We start from the raw sequence: 26461 nt of genomic DNA, 5'->3' as shown, positions 1-26461 counted from the left end.
ATTTGTAATTTTGTAACAATTAAAATCAAAAATACAGGCCGCTAACATATCTACATTATATTGTTATTAATTTTGTTATTTCAATAAAATAAATTATATTTCAAGAGTGTAGCCATAAGTTCTCGTTAAAGTTGTACAGCCATGTAAAAATAGTGATGGATTGGAACATGGAACAGTGGACCAATACATTGATCTTGACCCAAATCCGCTTACGGACTCGCCTGCCTATCAAATGACGACGCAGATGCGATGAGACCGTGAAGAAACTGATCGTGGTTTATAACACAGAAGGCATCACGCGGTCGTTCACCAACCAGATGGACCAATCAAGTGAAAGACTAATCGTCCTCAAAATTGTACACTGAAATAAGGGAGGTGCTGGACAGAAATCGGTGGAAACAGATCCGATCCAGATCTTTGCTGACCAAGACGCTGAGATGGAGCCCATTTGGCGTGAGGTTACACCAGTTCAACCCTCCTAGGACTTCAGAAGCCTCCTATGAAAATTACAGGCTTCATAAAGAGACCTCGGGTAGTCGAGGATTTTTACGCGTTAATTGGCCACTCCCTAAATGTTGTACGTTTGTAATGTTTTATCAATTTTAATAAATAAAACCCTGGTTCTGTCACATGAAACCTTTTTTTGTATGAGTTAATTGATGGAGATAAAACAATATTGTTTCTTAATAAAGCATTAGGAAATGTATCTCAAACTTGGGCGCCCACTTTAGCGCAGCATACAAAGCTTCAGGTGTGTCAAAGATCGATGGAACGATGTATGATGGAACGAGAAAGGAATAAATAAACTAAAGTGGAAATGGACGGGGCACATAGCAAGAGGAACAGAAAAGTTGAGTAAAAAAGTACTAGACTGGTACCCAAGGTACAGTAAACGAAAAAGACTCCAACTTAAAAGGTGGATAGACCAAATTAAAGAAAAAGCAGGTGGTACATGACAGAGAGTGGCTAAGTGCAGCCAGAAATGGCGGGATTTGGAGTAGACCTTTGCCATAATAGGGCACACATATACCTAGAAGATTTAAATAGTAACGTGTTTACTATAAAAGTATCACAATTAAAAGGCTATTACCTTTATCTATATATAAATAATGAAAATGGTCTTCGTTTGAGGCTCAATCGAATTCGATGCGAATGGTGGTAGTGTCATGTTCGATTTTTCCTAGATGGTTTATGGCTATTTATTTATTCCAACGTTCCTTAATTTTTTTATTGCTGTTTTACTTTTATGAAAATTTATCCATACGGACTTCACCGCGGAAACATTCGGGGAGGCTTCCTAGAACCTCTAAACGTCAACATCTGTTAAAAACTCGATTTTCGAAATATTTCAATTTTCTTAGCGGGAAGTTAAAAAGAAGAATAATAAAAATATGAAAAAAAATAAAATAATGAAACATAAAATTTATTTTAAATCGTCCAGCAAAGCGGGCGCGAAACGGCTAGTTATTAATAAAGCATAGTTAATAGTTGTTTTATACTGTTTATTAGTAACTGTGGTCGCTGTAATTGTTGGACATTCTATAGGTAGTCAATTTGTATGTATAATTGTGTGTTACCTTAAAAGAACTTACTTTACTATGATCGTTAAAATTAAATCAGAAAACATTTCATTAAAAATTCTTTATTCAAATCTTTAACTTACCTAAGTTGAAAGCTTCTTTTCATTTCAATTAAAAAAGAGTGAAAACTAGGCGTGATATATTTTTTTAAATGTATTTAAAATTATATTAAAATATATTTAACTTAATAATTAAGCATAATTTATTGTACAGGGGCACAAGAGCATCCATCAAAATATACTTGTATCTCAAATATATGACATTAAAACCTCGCAATTTATCGGAATAGTAGTACATGAAGGCCGACAAAAGCCGACACATTAAGCACTTGACAAAATAAATAAACTTTGGGACTTGATAATTCGATAAATCATGTTTTGTCAACGCTATACCTACAATTCTGTCTTAGAATACTGAGTACCAATATAAGAAGAAAAAAGGCGGGGAAACATCAAGTGTCGCTACAGAATAAACTAATTTTAAATAATAACTATTTAAACTCTGTGTTTAATATTACCAAGAAAATTACAATTAGTTTAATGAACATTTAAATTCCATTGAGCAAATCTTGTTCATTATAACATCTAGAAATATTAACATTTAATTATTAAACAGCAATAATCTCAAGCGTCTTAATTAACATAAAATGTTTGAGTTTTAAACTGAATACTAAAAGAAATATTGTGCGTTTATCTACACTCTGATAAGTAAGGGTTATCATCACTTAATAAATAATAATCTCGTTATTTATAAAATATATTAATTTTACTATAATCATGTATTTTTACATAGAATAAGTAAGTTAAAAAAAATACATATTCTAATACGTAAGTCTAAAACCGTAAAAGGAAACAATGTTTTTAAATTGTTGTAATACATCTTAAATGTTTGTTTTATAGACCACAAGCCCATGAACAAAAAATACCTGTGAAATGACCCAACCTGAATTACGCTTAGAAGGCTGTTACTATATCTGAAAATAGCTCTGAGCACTATGCCGTCATTTCTGAGCGGTACATGTGAGTACGTGAGTGAATGGACTTTCTCAGGTACAATGGGGGAATTTCGACTAATTATTAATGTACGGCTTTGTTATAAGTGTATAGATGATTAAAAATAAATGTCGAAAAACCTAGTGCCGTACAAAAGTGATGGTGCCGGAAGTCGGTGCAAATTTTTAATTCGACGACAGTTGCAGAAGCAATATAGGTCATTTATTACTGTACGGCATTTGTGTGATTCCTTTTGGACACATATACAGATACTTTACCCGTAAACGCCGTACATATTCCCAGCGGAGCGGTCGAAAGCCAAGGGTCGCAACATATGTCTGATTAGCATATAGGTGATGATGATATGAAACAACATAAAATTAAATGATCTTGAGAGTACTTCACAAATAGATAACATTTTCCAGCATGCCGTACATTTTTTGTGGAACACATAGGTGTATGGGGTAAATTACTTTCCTCAGAAAAGAGTCATTTTCCGGTGACTTTTATCTGTACGGCAATAACACAGGTTGTTAATACTTTAGATAATCTTCAATAAAAGATAAATGCCGTACACTTTCGATAGTCCGCTACCACCGCCTACCAATACAGGGCGTCCCAAAGTTATGGGAAATGAAGGGAAAGTACCTTAAATATCGTAGATAGGGTATTTTACTAAAAGAAGACTTTATGTTATTTTTAAAAGTTATTAATTCTGCATTCAAAGATTTTTTAAAAATTACTTGCCTCATCTGGGAATCGAACCGACTTAAATGTAAAAAAACACCCCTACTTTTATGATGCCAATCGAAAGAATGGCCAAAAACTAATAACTCTTCTTAAGTAACATAGTATTTTAAAAGAAAGGAACAGCGTGAATATATCTTTTTAATCAAATCAAAAACATTATCTATCGTATTCGGCCTAAAAGTTTCGGCAATTTATATTTGTTACATATAAAATAACAATAATCTTTGAAAATATTACTCCCCATATTACTCTAGGAGCATTTGATAAGTCATCTAAATTTCGGAAATTTCATATATTTTTTATCATAATATTTTTATTTGTTACCATTTATAATGAACGGCTATAATGTACAACGGTAATATTTAGTAACATTATGTAAAAAAACAAGTTGCCGTACATTATTCTCTGATCTTACAGCAGTAAGAACTTGGTAAATCCTGAAATTTCGATAAATATTTAATTACACAAATATTAACTATAATATTTGGACGGCATAATTATAAAACATTATTGTCCGTGTTAAATAATATTTTGAACATGTTGCCGTACATTTTACAATGACCTTAGGGTATATGGGTGTAGGGGTAGGGTTCCGACCCTTGGCTTTCGACCGCTCCGCTGGAAATATGTACGGCGTTTACGGGTAAAGTATCTGTTTATGTGTCCAAAAGGAATCACACAAATGCCGTACAGTAATAAATGACCTATATTGCTTCTGCAACTGTCGTCGAATTAAAAATTTGCACCGACTTCCGGCACCATCACTTTTGTACGGCACTAGGTTTTTCGACATTTATTTTTAAACATCTATACACTTATAACAAAGCCGTACATTAATAATTAGTCGAAATTCCCCCATTGTACCTGAGAAAGTCCATTCACTCACGTACTCACATGTACCGCTCAGAAATGACGGCATAGTGCTCAGAGCTATTTTCAGATATAGTAACAGCCTTATAAGCGTAATTCAGGTTGGGTCATTTCACAGGTATTTTTTGTTCATGGGCTTGTGGTCTATTACCAAAGAGGTGGCATTATTATCTTGTGTTAGGGGTTTCTGTAGTCTATGGCATATTCAAATTGTACTTATCTGTGGCCCGCTAGGCGCGTTTGGCGCCATCTGTAGTCCATGCGACATTGCATTAACCTTTTATATATTACGTTCAATTTAAATTTATGAGATAAAATATAATAGTGTCTAAAACACACATACTCGTGTTTTAACCGTCTGCATTAGATATATATACGTAGTAATAGGTCGTAATATTTCATCGTAAGCTGTAAAATTGCATATAAAATTGAACATGTATAGCAATTGACAACCCTAATTCAAAGTGGTTTGCAGTTCCCGGCGTAAGGTCGTCGCCCCTTCACAAAGAAAAATAATTATGTTCATCGCACGTTTACTTTGAAGATATGCCTTTTGTGAAACAATAAAAACGCAATGGATAATGACTGTGTTTTTCTTTCAGAGAATGGAGGAAAGCTTTTTGTTTTACATTTGAGTTTTTCGAGACTGTTCAAACGCTGTCAAACAAAATTATTGAAGCATAATAGTGCCCTTACATTATTCTTGTCCCCCTAAGTCTGGTCTTAGTTTTAGAATTGTCTTCTCATAAAAGATTTTTTTTTTCAGATCGAAAAGCCAGCGAAAATAGTTCAGCACTAAAAGTGATACCATAAACAAACAATACAGTGATACCAAGTGTCCAAAAAAAGTGATCGATAAATGATGACCATTTAACGAATGTGGGTAGTTCAAAAAAGTGATACAGTGTTCAGTGAATGTAGATGGTGAGGTGGGTGGCACGAATGCAGGCGGACGGCCCCAGCAGCCGGCAAGTCAATGACATCGCCGGCGCACACGGTGCTGTTTCTGGCACTTGGTGAGTGTTCAACCCATGTAGCTTAGAGATAAACATTTACAAATAAACAATTTCTTGTATTTCATACGTGAGATTGCTTTTCAACTAAAAAAATCGGTTGTCTGTAAAGTCGGTTTACTGACGATAGTTGAACGTGACAACGTCATAAGAAAATACATAAATAGGAAATTTTAATTTCATTTGTTTGATAGATATTTTGTATGGATATAGAGAAGGAGGTAAATGGAAATCACAATTGAATTGATCAAGTTTCATTTATTTGTACGCATAAATACAATTATGTCAATTTTTAACGAACGAACGCTGCCGAAAGTTGAGGCCGATTGTGCCTCTTTGTCGCTTGTTCTGCGCTCTCGCTTGCTCTTCAATCCTTAAATGGAACGCCTCAGAGCGAGGTATCGCCGCGTGCGTCATGTTTTTTCGTGCATGCAGCCGGCTGCATCGAATTATAAGACGTTGTCACGTTAAATGGCTAAGGCGAATAAATATTTCTAACATTTACCAAAAAGTACCTATTATTAAAAGGTGATATTTAATAGTGAAGATAAGAATCTTAGTACTAAGTGTAATTCCCGTATGTTAAAAAAGTCTACTGTCTTACTGAAATACAATATGTAAAACTAAGATTAATAATTAGAGCGCACAGATGTATGTTTATAAATTAACAAAACAAAACAGTAATAAAAATGTGGGCAGAAATATAATAAACTCGATCAGTCGACCAAGAAAACATATTTTTACATAGGGAAGTCATAGTCAAGTCTTATATCTTAATCTCACCTAGGCTATAGGCTTCGCTTTTTACATACAAGGTTACATATAAATAAGATAACAGTAATATACAATAGCAATGTGGTCGTTATCTGAACATACCCCACATACACACCTTCACGTACTTACCCTCACTTTTACACCATCACACAACACAGCCAAGTTAGGTATTACTTAGTTGAATGTATTGAATAATTTTTATTTGTTTGTTTCCTTTGTAAATTTTTGAACCTTTTTGTAGTAAAATGTATGTATTCCATCTCTGGCTATATTTCAGTGTAACTGTTTGTTATTATATATAATTTATGTTAGCTGTAGGATTACGAAATAAATAAATAATTAAATATATATTCGAGATCTGCCCTGCGATTCTGTAACTCACTTCACGAACTCACACAGCGGTTTTCGCATCGGCGGTCTCTCTCAAATCAGTCGTGAAGCAGTCATTTTATGATTTGGCATTCTGAAAAGGTGGGAGTTTGTACTTTATTGTTTATCAGAATGCCAAATCGTAAAATGACTGCTTCACGACTGATTTGAGAGAGACCGCCGATGCGAAAACCGCTGTGTGAGTTCGTGAAGTGAGTTACAGAATCGCAGGGCGGTAAGAACAAAAAACAATTGCTACGAATAGCCACAGCTAGGATCGAGGTACTGGGCGTTGACATATCGAACTACGTATTATATCACCTCGTTCGTTGTACCACAACTGAGCGTTTTTATGGCAGTTTTTTCCACGCACTACTACTAAATGGAACCAGCTAGCACATAAGTATTTCCGAACCAATTCGACTTAGGGATCTTCAATAAAAGCGTATCAATTCTTTAAAGGTCGGCGATGCACTCGCGAGCCCTCTGGCAGTGAATTAATACAACAATAAAACCCCTCGACACAGCATAAACAACAATAATTTTAAATATCAACTGTCAGCGTCAACATTATTCAGCTTTACAATAAATCTGAGCTATTCAAAAATAATTATAATCTTCCAGCACAGATCCTGTGCAAATTGCTGGCTTTCAGCTGCAGCAGGTAAGCCATAAAGCGATCTTGTAGTGCCCCAACCATTGTAGTTGATGGGGCTGCGCTACTTACTCTTATAATATAACTTCAAATATAATATAACTTAATAATATAATTAGAATATATTGTCAATTCATACATTATCATATTAGTAACGTGTGTTATTAAAAGTGTAACAAAGTAATTTTTTTATTAATGCCCCAGCTGCACCCTTGGATATCCGCCAAGATTGATATTAAATGCATAGAATTAATATAGTTCCAGGATAATATGAATTTAGCTTGAAGCTTTATCTTAATATCCGCGATATTAAATCAATATGAAGATTCCTTGGCTGTATTTTGATTGTTTCATTCGTTTTTGTGTAATTGTTTTGTTTGTGTCTAAGACATAATTTTATAAACAATTCTATTCACACATCTCAATTCATTTTTATTATTCTTTTATTCAAAAATATCCCTCCCTCCCAAATCTCGTCTTGAAGAGTGTCCAGAAGGTTCCCTAAGGAAATGTAAAAACTAGTTTTTCTCGCTATGCTGCCAGCCCAGCATTCATAAAAAAGTAGATTTTTATCTTAAGTCCATGAGATATGATGTGTTTCAAGACTAAACTTCTGAATTTTGTTATTTAAATCCAACGACGCCTTAAAACGATATTATCTAACATGATGTTGTCAAACGAAGTGGCGGGTACCAGTAGGTTTATAAGTAAATAAAATTACATTGCGGGAACTTAAAAATCGAACCTTCCTTAATTAAAAAGCCTCATAAAAGCTTTTAATTTCCCTACAATTTGATCAAAAATCCAAGACCAGACCTTGTTAAACCAATCGGCCGTGCTGTTTGTGGAAACGCAATTTCCACTAAAGCCTTTCCGATTTTGCTTTTCACTTTTTTATTTGTCGTGAAGATATTGGTCGGCCTTTGTACACTCAAAGATCAGGATTTAATACGACCACACGAATTCGTTGAAACATTTCTTGAACGCTACGTTTTAAATTACGAGGTTTTCCATTATTTACAATATATTGTCACTGGATTGGTTTGAGATTCCTAAGATATTATGTTATTGCTTTCCATAGACGATTTATAATAGTGTTTTAATCATTTATTGCAATTAGACCGCACTTTTGAGCGTTAAATAAAATATAAAGATGATTCTAGTTGCCCCTTCCAAATGATAGTTTCGTGTGGAGAAGAATGGGCAAGAAACTCCACACTTACTCTTTTAAAATAGGGTTTACAATATTTTGTATACATTAATAGTATAATAAAAAAACCAATCAAACAGAGTCAAAAATAAAATTACAGTTTGTAGTATTATAAAATAAAATAAAAAATGTAAAATTAGATCAGCAACCAATTTGATTTTGTCCGCTGGTCCTGCACCAGCATGTTTCCAAGCATACTTATAATATGTTACAAGGTATTTTATTATAACATTTAACACAGTACTTCTTGGTACTTTTATTTATGTTAATAATTGTATACGTCCTATCTAGAACTATACCTGTACGTTTTCAGGAGAATGGGTTCTTTTAATTACTTGACGCTACGCTAACTGCTTTATAATTTCAAATTGGTATTATTTCCCAATATTTCACTAATAACACGTAACGCCTATAATGCGTAATTATCTTAAATTTGCTTTAATAAACTTTCAACATTTTTATAACCATTGACGACTTAAAGACATTAGTACCTACGATAATTCACTCAATACGCCTGTTGATGACCAAAATAAATAAGATTTTTTACTTATACAGTATAAGGTAAGGAAACCGCCTTTTACCTACAATTAATTATTAACACTCGAAGTCCCAAAACCTACTTACTGCGTACATTACGTACGTAACATATAAATACATATTAAGTCTAATATAGTTTTGACAAATATTTATGTATTGTACTTACACACAAGACAATGAACTTGACATAAAATAAGCGGTCTGTTTAATAAGTGTTAAGTTTTTAAAATCTACCACTATTTTTTGTATAAACATGGACCCCTACATCCTAGCCTATCAGACACGCAATCCGGCAGATATGTGACCTAGAAGCTAAGCACCAAGTTAGTGTCGAAATCTCCTCTTTCCTAAAAAGGGACATTATTAACTTAAAGGGTTGGCGTCTCCCGCCGGGCCCGGGCGACAACTACTCCGGAAATATCGTCATAATATTTATGGGCAAGTCGGGGCCCGCTGCCCGGCGCTACCCGCGTTATCTCTCGTGCTATTTATGTTAGTGACATGTTTGACAATCTTGCCGCAGAATTTTTCCAGCTGCGATCTGTGTTTAAGCAACATGTTGGATAGCTCATACCGGGATACCCTCATGCTCCAGAGCTCCAGATCGCACCTGGCCCTTTCAAAAGTCCCACAGTCAACAAGTAAATGAACCCCTGTTTGGTTGGTTCTATCCCACGCGGGGCTTGTCTTCAGTTTGATTCTGTGTAAATAGTGTCCAAAAGCCCCATAGCCAGTCAGGATCTGCGCCATGTGAGGTGCGAAACGCCTTGCCTTGATTTATAGTATTGTCTTTGATTAACATAACCCTTACACATTTAAAGAAAAACGCTTTTTACCGGACTAAAGTTATGTATTATTATAAATTTACAACTATTTGACATAATTTTAAATTTATCGGGGAAATAAATACAGATAATGCAACTTTCTCTGCAGCTGTGATACTTTTTGACATTCAACATCTTTTGTCTTCAGTCACCGTGACCACGCACGCTGTAAAGCACGCGAAACGTCGGATAAATTTAAAATTATGTCAAATAGTTGTAAATTTATAATAATACATAACTTTAATTCGGTAAAAAGCGTTTTTCTTTTAATTGCCTTCATTTGTTTCGATGCCGCATCTTAAAAAAAACATTTTTGTGACTGAGGCTGTTTCGCCCCCCACATAGCGCTCTTTCCAGGTGTCTAAAGTCTTGAGTCTTGTCAGGCGTCGCAAGACGAAAGCGGATACGCATTGTACCCTATTCGTGTCCCCATCTCCCCGACGTCTGCCCTCTCGTTTCCCGGAGTGCCAACGTGAGCCTTCATCCAAAAGAGTTCAATTTTTCTACCACTAATAGCGCGACTGGTAATAAAACAGTAGTCACATTGACGTAAATATATTTAGAATTTTTAAATAAAACACAAGTATTAATATAATTTTTCGCATGAACAAAAATCGATTCATTTCCCGTTAATAGGCTATGCTGGATTATTCTACGGTTAAAACATTCGTTTAAATTTAAAAAGCACGTTAATATGTACATTGAATGTAGTTCCGTCCGTTTGAAGTGCCACAAAAAGCATTCAGAGTTGAGGCTAACGGCTGAGCGTGTGCGCGCGAGGTGAAAAGCCGCCGTTATAGTGATGCATTACTTTCTTGAATATCGATATAATTCAGCTTTAAAAGCTCAATAAACTTTTGTAAAGATAAAAAATAGTATTATTTCTTCAATTATGAATAAAAAAATATTAAAAAGTCACCAATGTAGCCCACAAGCTCTTTAGGTCCATTGGTGCACAGCCGGGGATCGAACCTACGACCTCAGTATGAGAGTCGCACGCTGAAGCCACTTGGCCAACACTGCTTTTTCAATTATGAATAGTGGATTAAAATTATCTATAAACATTTGAATTGCAAACGTCAAAACGATTTCTTACATATTAAAAACTCGGCAACAATTCGTTTCTCAGAGTACTAAACTTGTTAATCCAAATGTTTTAAGACCGTAATTAGCTTTACTTTACCGAGTTTTATGTACTCTCAGGTCTGACAAATGTGGGTTGCTAATAAAAAACTAATCACGACAATTATTAAAACCTCTTGTATCAACTGAAAGTTTGTATGGCAGTGGCAAATGCTTACCCAGTATAATTGAAGTGAAACTTCTTTATCGGGGTTGGAAAAAAATTTAGTGTAACATTTTTTCGTTACGCGTCACATTTTTCCGTTAAGTGCCATCTTTTTTGAAGTGAAGCTTCTTTATCGACGTATAGGAGAAATTTTGTAGCAAATCGTCACGTTTTTCGGTTACGCGCCATGTTGCTTTTTGAAGTCAAACGTCAAACTTCTTTATCGGCGTTGGAAAAAAATTTACCGTCACAGTTTTCGGTTACGCGCCTTCTTTTTCTTGTCCCTACCACGGGTGATCTGAAGAGATTCGAAGCCATTAATAACAAATATATATTATAATAACGATAACAATGAGAGTAATAATTCTATTAAAATTAATGAAATTCTGTAATAGTCTTAGTAGTAATAATGTAAAATGAAATAATTGTATTTGTATTCATGTCTATATAATAAAAGCCTTTTATTATATATATATATATAATAAAAGCCTATTGTTAAACTTTATCTAATTTAACTTTATTTAACCAATTTCTGTAAAGTTGCATATAGTAGATCATTTTTCGAAAAATAAGGTCATAAAGAAGTTTCACTTCTTACGTGTGTACACCTAGTACACGCACACATTTTCTTTTAACTGTTTGTCTTATTGTGCCTTGTGTAGTCATCGACAATTCATAACATCACTAGTAAGGCCAACTAAAACACATCCCTCGAGGCGAAGCCCGAGGTTTCACTAATTTATTCAACACCGTCAGACAACTAGCGTTTGTAATTTTTATGCAAAAGTATACTTGGATTTAATAACACTAAAAATTAATTATCAAAGTGGGTGTCGGATCTGCAGTAATAAGATGTTTACATGATGCCAAGGGGACTTAGAATACATTACTAAATTAATTCGTTGTAAATTAACATAAATGAAAGAAGCTCTGAATAGCTAACAAAAATTCAAGAATATTTTTAATTAAGTCAATTATAATCAAGTAATACATTAAAGTTCGGAAGCTGGGCTGGTATCGGAACAGTGTGTACAAGGATAAACATGGTATATTTTTATCTGTTCGAGATAAACTTTTTTTTAAATAACCCGATTTAAAACAAGTATTTTAACCAAAATAGAATTATAATCCTATAGCGCTACAACCCTTTAGGGGATCTTAGCCTCAAATTGTCTTCATCTGTTTCATTGATCTTTAGAGGTCGTTGGAGATCCGGCTTTTGTGGCACATAGAATCGATTTTAGTGTTTAAGATGTGTGTGTGATATTTCCTCCACTGACCAGCAAAAATTGCGCTCATAGAATGAAAAATAAATGGTCTATCCACTTTCGTTTTTACCACACTCTTGACGCTGTGTGTATAAAAAACGTTAAATAAAAAATTTGAAATAAAACAATTTTCTCTAACAGTATTTTTTTTTGTTTCAGCTTGCTCGAGTATCAAACTAACTTCCACAGTAGCTGATTATGATAACAATCAAATAATCAGTAACACAATGAAGATGGAAAGGACCAAACCAAATATATATGATGAAATTTATACTGATAACATTTTAGAGTCAAATTTTAATATACATAAAGAAAAATTAAAATTAAGAAATAATAATGTTAAATATAATGTAAATAAAAGGAATGCCGTAGCCCATAATAAAAACACAAATGAAAATGTAAATATTAAAAACGATATAAATTTTAATAGTAGCGAAAAAGTAGACAGTGGGTCTAAACGAAGTAACGGGTTCGAAATTTATTTACCCAAACGAAGAGTTAAGAGAGAAGAAGATCCAGACCCGAAATGCGAATATTTTATGTTTAATAATAATAATAAGGATCAGAGATATATTTCGCATCCCTATGGCGATGACAGTAAAAATAATTATTATTACAGCAATTTGGATTGTGTCACTGTTATAAGTGGTAAGTACATTTATGATATTTTATGCTCAGGATACCACTGTTTATTTTATCAATTTTGAAATAGATCTACAAGAGCCGGTATAACGACGATACAACGACGTTCAAACAATTTGTATGACAATACTTGGCGATTAAAAAGAGTGGCGGAAAGTTTCTTGCCAGTTCTTCTTACCCGCTCTACGCCCTTGACTTGCGAACTGGTAGTAAATGTAAATTTACAATTAATTTAACTTGACAATTCAAAAGTGTACTTGGTTACCCACTTGAATAAAGATATTTTGTATATTGTTTGAGTTTGATTAATAGATTATATATATTTGTAAGGAAATAATTATATTTCTTAGATTATATTCTTTAGATTATTAATAACTTATTATGTGTTAATTGAGTTAAATTTGTTAGTCTGTGGAAAAGACGCTAGTTTTTATTCGATTTTTTTTTTGTTGAAACATTTTGGATTTTAAAGGAATTACATTATATTACTTGTTTTCAAGTAAAATAACAAACTCTAAATGTTGTTTCTATAAATACACACAGTTAAGTTTCTTTCATCATATATATGTAGATGACAATAAATGAATAAATTAATAATTACCTACTAAAAAACATAGGAATTTTAATCATAAAGCTGTGATACATATTTAGCCAAATATAAAAAAGTCATACGACTCTTCTGAAGTCTGTGTATTTATAATAAATATTTAATTTCATACAGTGCAAATATTTAACAAAAATAATAACTATTAAGGAATAAGCCGGGTAAGCCTGATTCAAAGAATTTTAACTTTTTTATATTTACTGCCGAGCCGGGACACCCTTGACCCATGACTTTCTCAATAATATAACGTCATAAAAGGAAGAACCAAATGTAATTCTATATTCAAAATGTCCGTTGTGATTGCTACGGAATCTGTGAACTGTCTATAAAGTTATTTATAAACGCATAATAAATTATGCTTTCGAAGCGTTCGACAGTCATTTTGTCTAAAAAATCTCGTATCGTAACATAGCAGCGACTCCTATCGTAAATATAATTTAATATATAAGGTAATAATCATACAAAATTAAACTTTGTATAGCTAAATTAAACTACTATGTGTTACTTCTTCACGACTTACTAACTCTGAATGAAAGCCATACGTAGCAAAGCTCAAAGTTAACAAAATCCACGCCTGTTAAATTATAATAATTAAAATGAACAGTTTAAATTAATTTAAATTGCTACATTGTCTAGTATGGGGTCATTAAACTTGACTGAACTACACGAAAATTTGGCTCCACTATTTCATTTGAATAAACACGGCTGAACTATTGTAACAACGTGTATAACGTTGTTGCTGGGAATAAAATACTATGAAATCTTGTACTCAGAGTAGTCCATTAAATTAATTATCTTTAATTATATATAAATAGATGAAATTAAAATTAAATTCTGAAGACCATAAAACTGGTTGCTGAAGTAATCATCAATATTAATTTTTTTATCAATTATTTGTAATATATCTTTGTTTGTAAGTCAATGGCTTTATTAATTATTTATAATATAAAATATAAAGTAGTGGTTGCCTGAAAGAGATAGTTTAGCTGAAAATGGCAAGGCCGCCAGTTGCCCTCCTTTTTATTTAATTATTTTTCCTGTTCTGTAAACTAGAAATGAAGTGTTGTGAAAAAGTAAAAAGTACGCGGTTTCTTATGTTCCATTAAGCTGTAAAGTAGATACACAAAGCATAGCTTTGTACCAATACAAATGGATTAGCATTACTACATATTATATTTAGTTAAATCCATATTGGAAATGGCAAATCGTAAAAGAATTTTAAGAAATCTTAAAAGTTGTTACATTATTCAATATAGATGATCGATCATATTGTTTCAATGGGATTTAGAGACTTCTATCTCAGCTTAGCACGGCTATTTGGAGTATTATGCTTAAAAGGAGTATTATAAATATGCATAGCGCTAAATCTACATACACACTATACACAATACATACCTTTACTTTCACACCATCATACACATACAAAGCCAAATTAGGTATTACGTATTTTTTTTTAATTTTTGCGTTTCGTAAATATTTGATATTTTTTGTATATATTATGTTTTTCTTTGGCTAAATGTTTAGTATAATTGTTTTTTGTTGTATATAATTTATGTTAGCTGTAGTTATACGAAATAAATAAATATAACTATCGTGAAAAGCCAAAACAAGATTACTCAGATAATGTAACATTTTTTGTTATAAAAGCTTTGAAGTCGGTAAGTCGGTTTCTTTCTTACAAACACAAAAATACAAATCTTTTTTAATATTAGTATATTTATGAAATATTTTAGAAGATTAATTCGATTGAAACGTATGGTTAACGGACCCTTTTTCTTGTCCGTTGAGTGAACTGACAAAAGTTCTATTATTTGTTAGTGCTATACGCTATACTTAATTTATGTTTTGTATTTTTTTATTATGTAATTTAGTTTCTCCGGATTAAATTCATTTTTGTTTCGTGTGTAAATTTTAGTCATTTGTTGTGTATTTTTGTTAATTGAGGGTCACCTATTAGGGCAGGATTGTTTTTTATTAATAAATAATTAAATTTCGGCTAAAACTCGTAAATCGAGAGAGGTAATATGAGCGATCTCTCCAAAGCAACCATAGGAAGGAAAATGATACTAGAAGCGCTACATGTATTGTATGTACGAGTATGTGCTTAGACGTAATAGTTCAATGTTAAAATATTTTTAAGATATTATTTAGATTTAAATTTCCGTGACTTAGGGTCTGTTTCACAATGTATGGATAAAGTACCAAATAGCTATGCAACACATAAATTATTAGAAAGATAAATTGTGCTATTTGACACTTCATCGGACTCATAACTTTTGATGGACTTTATGTGACGAATAGCGCTATCTGACAGTCGTGAAACGCAACAATAGTGTTTATCCTACCAATAAGTAATAAATAGCTAATTTGGAACTTATCCGTACATTGTGAAACAGACCCTTAGACTTTTAGTTTTTAACTAACAATATTTGTTACAGGCGATGAAGGAAAAGTAGTTGAATTGACGTTTGTCGATATGTTTCATATTGAATATCATCCGCAGTGCACTTACGACTATTTAGAAGTAAGTATTCATATTTGATTATTTTTATTAGACATTACGGTGTCCGCTCAATGGTTTTCTTCACTGGCTAGCTTGGAGCTAAGAGGAGGTCGCAAGCTAATGTAACTAGGCTCTAGGTTCGATTCCAGAAAAACAACAATTGAAGAGTGATGACAAACTTTTTTTATGAAATACGCAGAAACGTTTTCACCCCAGTGCCAAGACTCCAATACAAGTGAAGACGCCGCTGTTAATATTTGTTTAACGTAACGTTCGCTTGAAAACTGTTGACATTACGATATTACTCCTATTAGTTTGCTTAATAAACGGTTTCTAAGATGTTTCCGGTTATTTGAAGTTTACTTATGATCTTTATACTAAATTTTAATCCTATTTTGGTTACAAGAGATTTTATTGCGATACATTTCTTAAAATCCAAGTTCTCGTATAGTTTAGTCAACGTGTTATTCAAAAAATATCTTTAGAAAGACGGATAGATATTTTTGGTTGTATATTTATAGGCACATGAAACTATTTTGCCGGCAACACATACGCGAGTCCTCTAGCATTGAAAGTGTCAATGACGGTATGTATATGTCAACGTAACATTGTAAATACCGTTCAACCAATCAGCGTTTCGCAATTTGACCGTTTCACTTCGATAGATTACAATCTACCGAATAATAATACGTTAAATTGTAAACAGTACGTTGAGGTTCACAATCTTTCGACAGTTCACAATCTCGCGAGATAGATTACAATCTAACGGTATTTACAATTTTACGGTGACATATATATGAGCCTCCGGTTTGCCCCGGAATTGGGTCTGTCCACGGATCGTATAAAATATGAAATAAAAATTTAATACAGAAAGTAGTTGTTAGTATGCATATATTTTTTCAGATTCGTGACGGTCCGAGGGGCTACTCTAAACTAATAGATAAGGTCTGTGGGGAGGCATTCCCACGGCAAATACGTACGACAGGACCAAACGCGTGGCTAAAATTCCACGCCGATGACACAATAGAGTACGAAGGGTTTAGAATAGCAATCAATTTTATCGAATTAAGTACTAGTGGTACGTATATTTTAAAAATATTTAAGCAAAACCTATGATTTTCGAATGTCAAAAAAACGAAGGGGATTAGACGTACGCGCGATAAAGCCAAATCGTAATCGTACGTAAGGCAAAATCAGGCTGATTTGACGTACGACTTATTTGACTTACGTTCTATCAGGCTACATTGTAATGTCAGTAATAGTTTAGCAATTATATTTGTTGATAAAATGTTTCTTTATCACAGTAGCTGATTGATGTCACTAAGACACATGCTTCAGTTACACACACACAAATGTATGCCTGTTCAATCCCATTAATGTCGTCGAGTTTATTTCTCAGTTTTGATATTTGTGTAATTTAAAAATGATAATTAACGTAAATTACTTTTTGACGTGTTTACTGGCATGGTTGATTAGAGACTGGTGCGACGCCATTTTGTCTAGAGAAGCGTTTTGGCGGGTTCCAGAAATTATGAATATTTCATTCGACTTTTTTTTGACGTTCGAAACGATTTTTATCTGTATCATTCCTTATTATAGGTATAATAATGACAATAAGAACTGGTTTTGTTAACCGATTTTTAAACTAAATTTTAAATTACATACATATTATTATTTATTTATATCTATGTTCGTACAAAAAGTTAAATTAAGATAAATTATAATTAATATTATTTACAGTCAGTATACCAGAGGAATGTAATATGGTGGAAACAGCGAGGTTCGGTACCATAGACACGCAGAAAATCAGCGATAAGTGCAAAGCGAGCAGTTCTAATCAAAACCTTGATGTTCTGTGGACCATAAAAACTCCGGAGAATACCAAGGTAAGACTTTCGTATAAATGGGCACTTAAAATTTAATTTAGAGTAATATTTATTTATTTTTAATTATTATTATTAATAGTCTTGGGTTAAGATTATATTGATTATTTTTGTTACTTGTCTCTTTATTTTACATTTGTTAACATGTGATATATTCATTTGTAAAGAGGTAATTTTTACAAATTTAGTAGAAATAGGCGCTACTACTCTTTTCTACTCTTGCGTCGAGACAGAATATGAAATTCCACCTGTATCACCTTGACGGCCTTCCACAATTGACCCCGTTATTTAAGACAGTTTTTGCAGTGCACCACCACTATTTGGAACCAGCTCCCACTGAATTATTTCCGCATTCGACTTTGGGTCGTCCAAGAAAAGAACGTACCAATTCTTAAAAGGCCGGCAACGCAGTCGCGACCCCTCTGGTATTGAGAGTGTCCATAGGTCTCTCTAGTGTCCATCTCTTAACATTAGGTAGGCCTCCGGCTCCTTTGCCCTGTTTCTAGATATAAAAAGAAAGTGCTAGGAGACCTTTCTTGTATAAACTGTATGGATATTGAATTCGGGCTTTATACGAGAGAAATCATCTTTTTCTCGTATAAAGCACAGTTCGCTAGTCTCAAAATTGTTTCGTCGCCTGTCTTATTAATATAATATATTGTAGTTGACTAATCATTTATTAAGGTGTAACTATCATGAACTTTCCTAATACCGACTTGATCTTTGACAGATTTACCTCAACTTCACCCAATACTCATTAGTTAAACCCAACGAATGTGAGGACAATGTGGTTCAGGTGTTCGGATATATATTGGAATATGAATCAAGGTACAGCTGCGTTTAAAGAGAATTTACGTTTAAGAATTGTATTGCTTTGCAAGATACAACGTATAATAATAAATTGTTAAAGGTTTTCTGTCAGGTGTTTAAATATTTCGTTTCGTAACGTGTACCTACATCTGAATCAGACGATATAACCAGTGTTTATACCCTAAATGGAAAAAAGTGTTTACGATTACTAAGACTACAAATTATTAATTTAATTTATAACGTATACGGTGCTTGTTCATGAATTGTAACTTGAAAATAGACAATTTTAATATAATAATTATTTGACCCCCTTTTGCAATAGATTCGTGTCAACATAATATCGTTATTATTGAATGACAATAACTTTCCTTTATGATGTGCTATTACGATGAAACAAAGCCATGGTTGGTCTTTGCAGTGTAGTTTTCACAGTATTCAGGAATATTACATATCTATATATATATATATAAAAATGAAACCCGTTTTCCGTTGTCACGACATAACATGAAAACGGCTTGACCGTTTTGTCTGATTTTTTTTTTGTTGTGCTTGTAATTGTCAGGAGAAGGTTCTTTTAAAAGAAAAACAGAAAAAAATTGCGCGGAAAATTAGAAAATTTAAGAATACTTAACCACCGTACAATTCGAACTTTTTGATGTAACCTTATGGCGTTTGACATTGACAGAATGCGTGCTGCAAATATCGTCAAAGGGGATGTAAGAAAAATGAATATCGTTTAAAATAAATGCTTCGATCAGAGTTATTATATTGATAATATAATATATGCGAGCCAGAAAAACAAACAAAGAATGTTGTATAACATAAAGCATTAGAATTATAAACACTTTGTTTCTGAAATATTTTTTAATTAATTATACCAATTTGAAATCAATATTCATAGTTTAAGACAGGACAACGTCTGTCGGGTCCGCTAGTATACTATATATATCAAATTCAGGAGGTTATTATAAAACAGTGCAAAATCTAAAAAAAATTTTTTTAAACGTAATGTTAGTTGAAGTACTTAATTTTTATTAAAATATTTTATGTTCTGTATCTTGGAGTGAGATACAAATATTTCTTCGTTTGTTTTTCTTTTCTAGATTTTATATTGAACCCGAAATATTATTTGCAAGAAATCATTCCAGTTTGTAATACAATATTTCAATTTTATTATTATTCAATTTAATATAATAATATTTACAATATATTTCACCAGTTTCATCAGATAATTGTTAGGAATTCAGAATGATACAATATGATAGCAAAAATTTTCACACAATTTGTTTTTATATGCGTAATTTTGTCTTTATTTAGTTTTTACTTGCGTCTTGTAATATGTACCTATAGTAGAACTACTTTCCAGACTTGCACACTACTGTGGCTCAGTAGCCAATCCGGTGACTACTAAAGGCGACGGGACTAAGGGCAAAGGAGATCGTGGCAATATTATGTATGTTCGTCTGTTCACCTCCAAGGCAGGCAAGAAGTCATCCTTCCAAGCTACATACACTGCGTATAGAAGTCTGGATCCGACTAAGGATGGTAATAATACTCGTAAAGTCCAGTGTTAGCAAGTTTCCATTTCCCGCTTGATCTCGGAACGTAATAGCTTTTTGACTCTTCACCGGAGAGCGACCTATTTGCGAATACTAAAATGTGATTTATAGCAAGCGTTTCCCTTATTGGCCAGTATATTTAATTGTAAAATAATTATCGTCAGCTGTAAATTAATAAATTATACTTGTTTTTGACAGATGACGTGTGTGTGAATCTTGAACGGTGAGATTATAAAACAAAAGAAAAGTGGGACGAAAAATAGTGTCGCTTGTTAGTGGAGTATGGAATTAGAATGAATCTTTCCATATAGGGGCATCGTAAACTGCCGTACTACAGATTATAAATAAGCTCTCTATATAAGCTCGGGGCAAATCTACTTATCTATTAAGAAAAATAAATGATCGCGACAAAATCTGAAGCCACTCTTATTTATAAGATCGGGATTAAATTTATAATGTTCTAGCGGATAACTTATATTTGCTTTAGGATAATATAGTTTTTGATTTTACCAGTATACTTAGGGTCTGTTTCACAATGTATGGATAAAGTACCAAATAGCTATGTAACACATAAATTATTTGGAAGATAAATTGTGCTATTTGACATTCATCGGACTCTTAACTTATGATGGACTTTATGTGACGAATAGCGCTATCTGACAGTCGTGAAACTCAACAATAGTGTTTATCCTACTAATAAGTAATAAATAGCTAATTTGGAACTTATGTAGAACTTATCCGTACATTGTGAAACAGACCCTTATACATAAAAAGTGTAATAAACTGACATTTAAAATACTAATCGGCATTCACATTTTTATTTAAATGAATTTCCCTATTTTAAACTTCATTTTTAGCTATTGGAGTATTCTGTTATCTTTTTTTTATTACGTAAATAAAAAACGTTTTTTAAATATTATAAATACCTTGGCATACATAGGCTTTCAATAGAATGTAATCGGATTCTACCATGGCGATGAAGTTGAATGATTTGTAAGGCTTTTGATACTTTAAGAGTTTCTGGCGTTTATGATGTCGAAAATTTGAGGAAATTTTTGTCTATGTTCGATTCATTGAATATGCTTAAGAGCCTGTTGACGCCGTAGATTAAATATTTCAATAAACACAAATAAAATGCCTCAAACTGCAAAGACATCTAAAATTATTAAATTCGAAAAATTAATAGAATATCTTCTAATATATAAAATTCTCGTGTCACAATATTCGTTCCCAAATACTTATGCATATTCAGTAAGTCTGAGAATCGGCTACTATCTATCTTTCAAACCCTTTTTTTTGTTACCTCTAATTTTCACCCCTATACGATCAATACCTATTTTTTTTATTTGTAGATAGTTTAGTATTTTTATTGAACGAAAAATAATATACATGGCAAAACAAACGTTTGGCGGATCAGCTAGTTATGTTATACACACACCTAATTTTTACTATACTCTGTATAATCTACAGAAAAGCATTTATTCCCAAGTTTTCTCTTATCAAGCACTCTCAAGGAATCAGACTCTTAAGACAAATTCATATCTTCTAATCACTGTACACATCAAGTAATCTTCTTAGAGCGCTATTGATTGGGCGGCCTTGGATTTTCACCGTTATCATTGTGCAATGTATTATAATGTGTGCTTTTAGAGAAATGCGACCCAGACACAGAGTTCAACTGTGAAGATAACACATGTATAGACAAGTTGTTAAAATGTGACAAAGTAGCGCACTGTCGACTGAAAGCAGACGAGGAACACGACGACTGCAAGGTATGTGAAGATTCCTAATTCAACCTTACTTAGCGGTAATGATATACGACTCGTTTTTGATTCCTAAAACTGACTGAAATCATGAAAATAAATCACCGGACGTCGAGGCAGAATACGAAATTCCACCCGTATCACCTCGTTCAATAAATGAGCGTTTTTTTAAGGCAGTTTTAGCCGCGCTATGTGGAACCAGCTGCCCACTGAAGTATTTCCGAAGTAATTCGACTTAGGGACCCTAAGAAAAGAGTACCAATTCTTAAAAGACCGGCAACCCTCAGGCTTTGACAGTGTCCATGGGTAGCGGTATCACTTCACATCCGTTGAGCCTTACGCCCGTTTCCCCTATTTCTTTAAAAAAAAAACAATTGAAAAATTGTTGCTTGGAAATAGAGAAAATGGCGGTCGTAATATGCTTTAGCATCTGATTTGTACTTTCGAAATACATTTTTGTTTGAGAAAATGTTTTAGCAATTCCATTGAATAATCCAGTACCTACGTGACGTGAGTTACGGAGATGGTGATTGGATTGGTGCAGTTTTATTGACTATCCTATTACTTACGCTAGTTTTTTTAAATACTTAGCGGGCTTAGAACTTCATGGCTTAAGAACTAGAGATCAGTGATGATTTCCATATATTGATAGATGTAAAAAAAATATGGAAATCGCAGAAATGTGTGTGCCCCATTGCGCTATGACGCATATTCCCTTTGCTGTAGGTTTATTTATGTTATTTAATATATTGCTTATATATATTTTTAATTATGTATTGCACTAAAGAACGGTATGTTAAGAATACATTCTTAATAAACGTATCTAAGAATGATTGGAACATCTTTAGAAGAGTATGCAACATTTTCATGGACAAAGACTTTTATCGAACAAGTAATTTTCGACAATGTGCCAACGAAGAATAGTAATAAAATAAAGTATAGAGTATCATTTTTATGATCTCACTTTGAGGGACGATTCGTTACGACTCATAACTTGGTCTTTATCTCAAGTGATCAACGAGACTAATCTGGATTTATCAACCTCTTTGATTTCTTGACATTATATAGGGAATACGTTCTGCCATGAAAATGTACTATGTTGTAATGTACTAATGGAATGTTTTGTTCTGAAAATGGCGTATGGCGTACACCAATAATTGGGTCTTGTACAGGATTGTCATCACCCATGTGTTAATTGCCAGTTCTTTTTTTCCGTTCTACGCACTTGATTTGAGAACTGGCAGTAAATGTAAAATTAGAAGCATTTTTTTGACCACTTACTTATGACTTATATACACTTTGTGTACATTGTATTACCTATATGAATAAATGATTTTGACTTTTGTGTATAGAGGCATTTCGTATGAAAATATATGATTCATACTAGACTTGAAAAAAGAAACCTATTATTAGACATAGTTTGTTTTTTGGACAACAAAATTGTATTCATACCATAGAAACAAACACAAAATGTTTTAACACTTATATAGTGGATAGCACAAAAGTTTTATACAAATAGAATACAAATACCATTTATAAGAGTACATAATTGGAAAAGGATATTTTATCATTGCTGTCACATAAAAAAAAGTTGAAATTGTATTACGTAAATGATTTAATAACATTTTGATTTGATGTGTGTTTATTTCCAAATCGAATTAGTAATAATTAATTATGTTTAGATGGAAGCAGAGTCAACGATAAAGCAGACACACATCTTGGTGATTCTCATCATATTTTCTCTCATCCTCTCTGGAATGACGTTTGTGTTCCTGTTCAAGTGTATCCGGAAGCTGTATGAGGACCACAAGATTATCAAGGTAAAAATCGTTCTTAAAACAGCTGGCTGATATTAATATCAATTTTTACATTGGTAAAAAAATAATAAAATATTTTATTCGTTTAAAAATGAATTCGGAATGGCTTTAGTTTCTGATTCAGTGACGCCAATCCACTTTACTTAATAACTTAAATGTATTAAATTGTAGAAAATCCTATGGAATATTATTTTAGTAAGCTTTATTAAACTTAACTAAATGAAGCCAGTGTAGTCGATTTGTATTTAATTATATAATAATTAATCTGTTATTTCGTGCATATATAATATTTTAACTTTAATTTTATATTGTTTGAAATAGATTTACGAAAAAAATATTTATTTTGAAACCAGTTCTATAATAGATAAATTATAAAAATATGGTTATGCCGTTTATGACCCTAAACTAATGGCTTTTTATAGTCTAGTCGACAAGTTGAAAATGGAACAAAATAGAGATACTGCTCTTAAAATTATGTGCGATAGCTCATTGGAACCGGAATGACGCCTAGAAAAATGTGCTAAAAGCGTGTATTAGCACATAAAAAATTGCAAAAGTTATAGACAATTAAAGATGAAAAAAAAATGGCATTTAGTTTTTTGCCAATATTTAATAAACTATTAATATTTAAGAAATTTCAAATAAAGATTTTGAAAGAAGAGGAAATTTCCAATAAAAAACTCTCAACTCCCGGAACTCTATCTCCATTATTTATAATTTTAATTTAACGCTGAAAATAGGTCTGCGGGTGACATTTTTAGGATTCGCGCGTGGCGTCAAAAGCGACTGCGGCACATTAATTAATTTATTTAAGGTATTGAATATTTTTTTTTAAATTTGAAAAAATTATGGTGTGTTCTGAACACTATAATTAATTTATTCCCGTTGAAAATTTTACTTAAAGTTAATTTTTCAACAAGTTAAATAATTGTTAACAAACGAAATTTTCTCGAACGACCGTCTTAATTGTAAGTGAAAAAAAATGTTTAAATAATGCTCGTAAAAATATTTCGCTTCGTAGAGCCTTTCTTACATACATACTTAACAAGATCGTGCCATAAAAGTTAAAAAAATATTTATACTTTGTATATAACATTTTTTTTACTTAAACAAAAACTTAAAAATCCATGTAATGTTGTTAAAAAAAAATTGTTTTTTCTAAATCATCATATAATCGTTTTTTTATTAATACAAGATATTTATTGATTTGCAAAAAAAAAAATCCTAATTTTTTTTGTAAATTTTTTGATTATCATGAATATTACTTTTCTTTAAAATTAAAAAAAAAAATTTCTATACTTTGTTATATATGGTTGTTTTTGTTAATTTTAGAAGTTTTAGAAAAAAAATAAAAAAAGTTGAATATTTGTTTATAACAACTTGGTAAGTTAATAAACAATAGAATTGTTGATTAAAAAAAAAAATTCTGTTACTTTATAGAGGATTGTCAATTATGACTTTAAAAAAAAAAAAAAATTTTTAACTAATTATTTAAACAATAGAAAATTAAAAAAAACTATTATAAACAATTAAAAATTGTTATTAAGGAATAATTTTTAATGTAATAAAGTTGTGTTAAAATTTTTAAAAAAAATATTGATTTATTCAATTTGTTAAAAAAAAATTTATCAACAAATGGCGGGAATTTTTTTTTTGCAAATCAATAAATATCTTGTATTAATAAAAAAACGATTATAGGATGATTTAGAAAAAAAAAATTTTTTTTAATAACATTACATGGATTTTTAAGTTTTTGTTTAAGTAAAAAAATGTTATAAACAAAGTATAAATATTTTTTTAACTTTTATGGCACGATCTTGTTAAGTATGTATGTAAGAAAGGCTCTACGAAGCGAAATATTTTTACGACCATTATTTAAACATTTTTTTTCACTTACAATTAAGACGGTCGTTCGAGAAAATTTCGTTTGTTAACAATTATTTAACTTGTTGAAAAATTAACTTTAAGTAAAATTTTCAACGGGAATAAATTAATTATAGTGTTCAGAACACACCATAATTTTTTCAAATTTAAAAAAAAAATTCAATACCTTAAATAAATTAATTAATGTGCCGCAGTCGCTTTTGACGCCACGCGCGAATCCTAAAAATGTCACCCGCAGACCTATTTTCAGCGTTAAATTAAAATTATAAATAATGGAGATAGAGTTCCGGGAGTTAGGAGTTTTTTATTGGAAATTTCCTCTTCTTTCAGAATCTTTATTTGAAATTTCTTAAATATTAATAGTTTATTAAATATTGGCAAAAAACTAAATGCCATTTTCTTTTCATCTTTAATTGTCTATAACTTTTGCAATTTTTTATGTGCTAATACACGCTTTTAGCACATTTTTCTAGGCGTCATTCCGGTTCCAATGAGCTATCGCACATAATTTTAAGAGTAGTATCTCTATTTTGTTCCAATTTCAACTTGTCGACTAGACTATTAAGACCACCTAAAAACACGCACATACATCTATACACCTTGCACATTCCTTTATTAGTTTTTTGTAATTAAAAATTGTAAATTACCTTATGGATTGAAGCTGTGAATTATCAATAAAGTGTTAAATTAAATAAATTTATAACTTAGAGTGAAAACTTATTCATATTTACGTGATAAATAGTTTTCCCTTTGTAGATTTTCAAAATATGTATCTATATATATAAAAGTGAATTGATGTTCGTTAGTCTCGCTAAAACTCGAGAACGGCTCGACCGATTTGGCTAATTGTGATCTTGAAATATTTG

The 26461-nt window shown here is 32.0% G+C and overlaps 1 protein-coding gene across 1 annotated transcript in view; it reads left to right on the top strand.

Annotated features, from left to right (window-relative positions):
- Window positions 1–26461, top strand: part of LOC125050116 — a 152698-nt gene that overhangs the window by 110850 nt on the left and 15387 nt on the right. Inside the window, exons 3-11 of the mRNA XM_047649729.1 lie at window positions 4959–5208; window positions 12290–12778; window positions 15815–15900; window positions 16783–16957; window positions 17620–17765; window positions 18493–18590; window positions 19939–20117; window positions 21782–21903; window positions 23577–23714. Of these exons, the coding sequence (XP_047505685.1) occupies window positions 5169–5208; window positions 12290–12778; window positions 15815–15900; window positions 16783–16957; window positions 17620–17765; window positions 18493–18590; window positions 19939–20117; window positions 21782–21903; window positions 23577–23714 (1473 nt within the window). The 5' untranslated portion in view covers window positions 4959–5168. The remainder of the gene's footprint in view (window positions 1–4958; window positions 5209–12289; window positions 12779–15814; window positions 15901–16782; window positions 16958–17619; window positions 17766–18492; window positions 18591–19938; window positions 20118–21781; window positions 21904–23576; window positions 23715–26461) is intronic.

The sequence above is a fragment of the Pieris napi genome, chromosome 6 (genome assembly GCF_905475465.1).
Source record: "Pieris napi chromosome 6, ilPieNapi1.2, whole genome shotgun sequence".
Taxonomy (NCBI): Eukaryota; Metazoa; Arthropoda; class Insecta; order Lepidoptera; family Pieridae; genus Pieris; species Pieris napi.
This window is presented reverse-complemented; position numbering and strand designations above follow the sequence as displayed.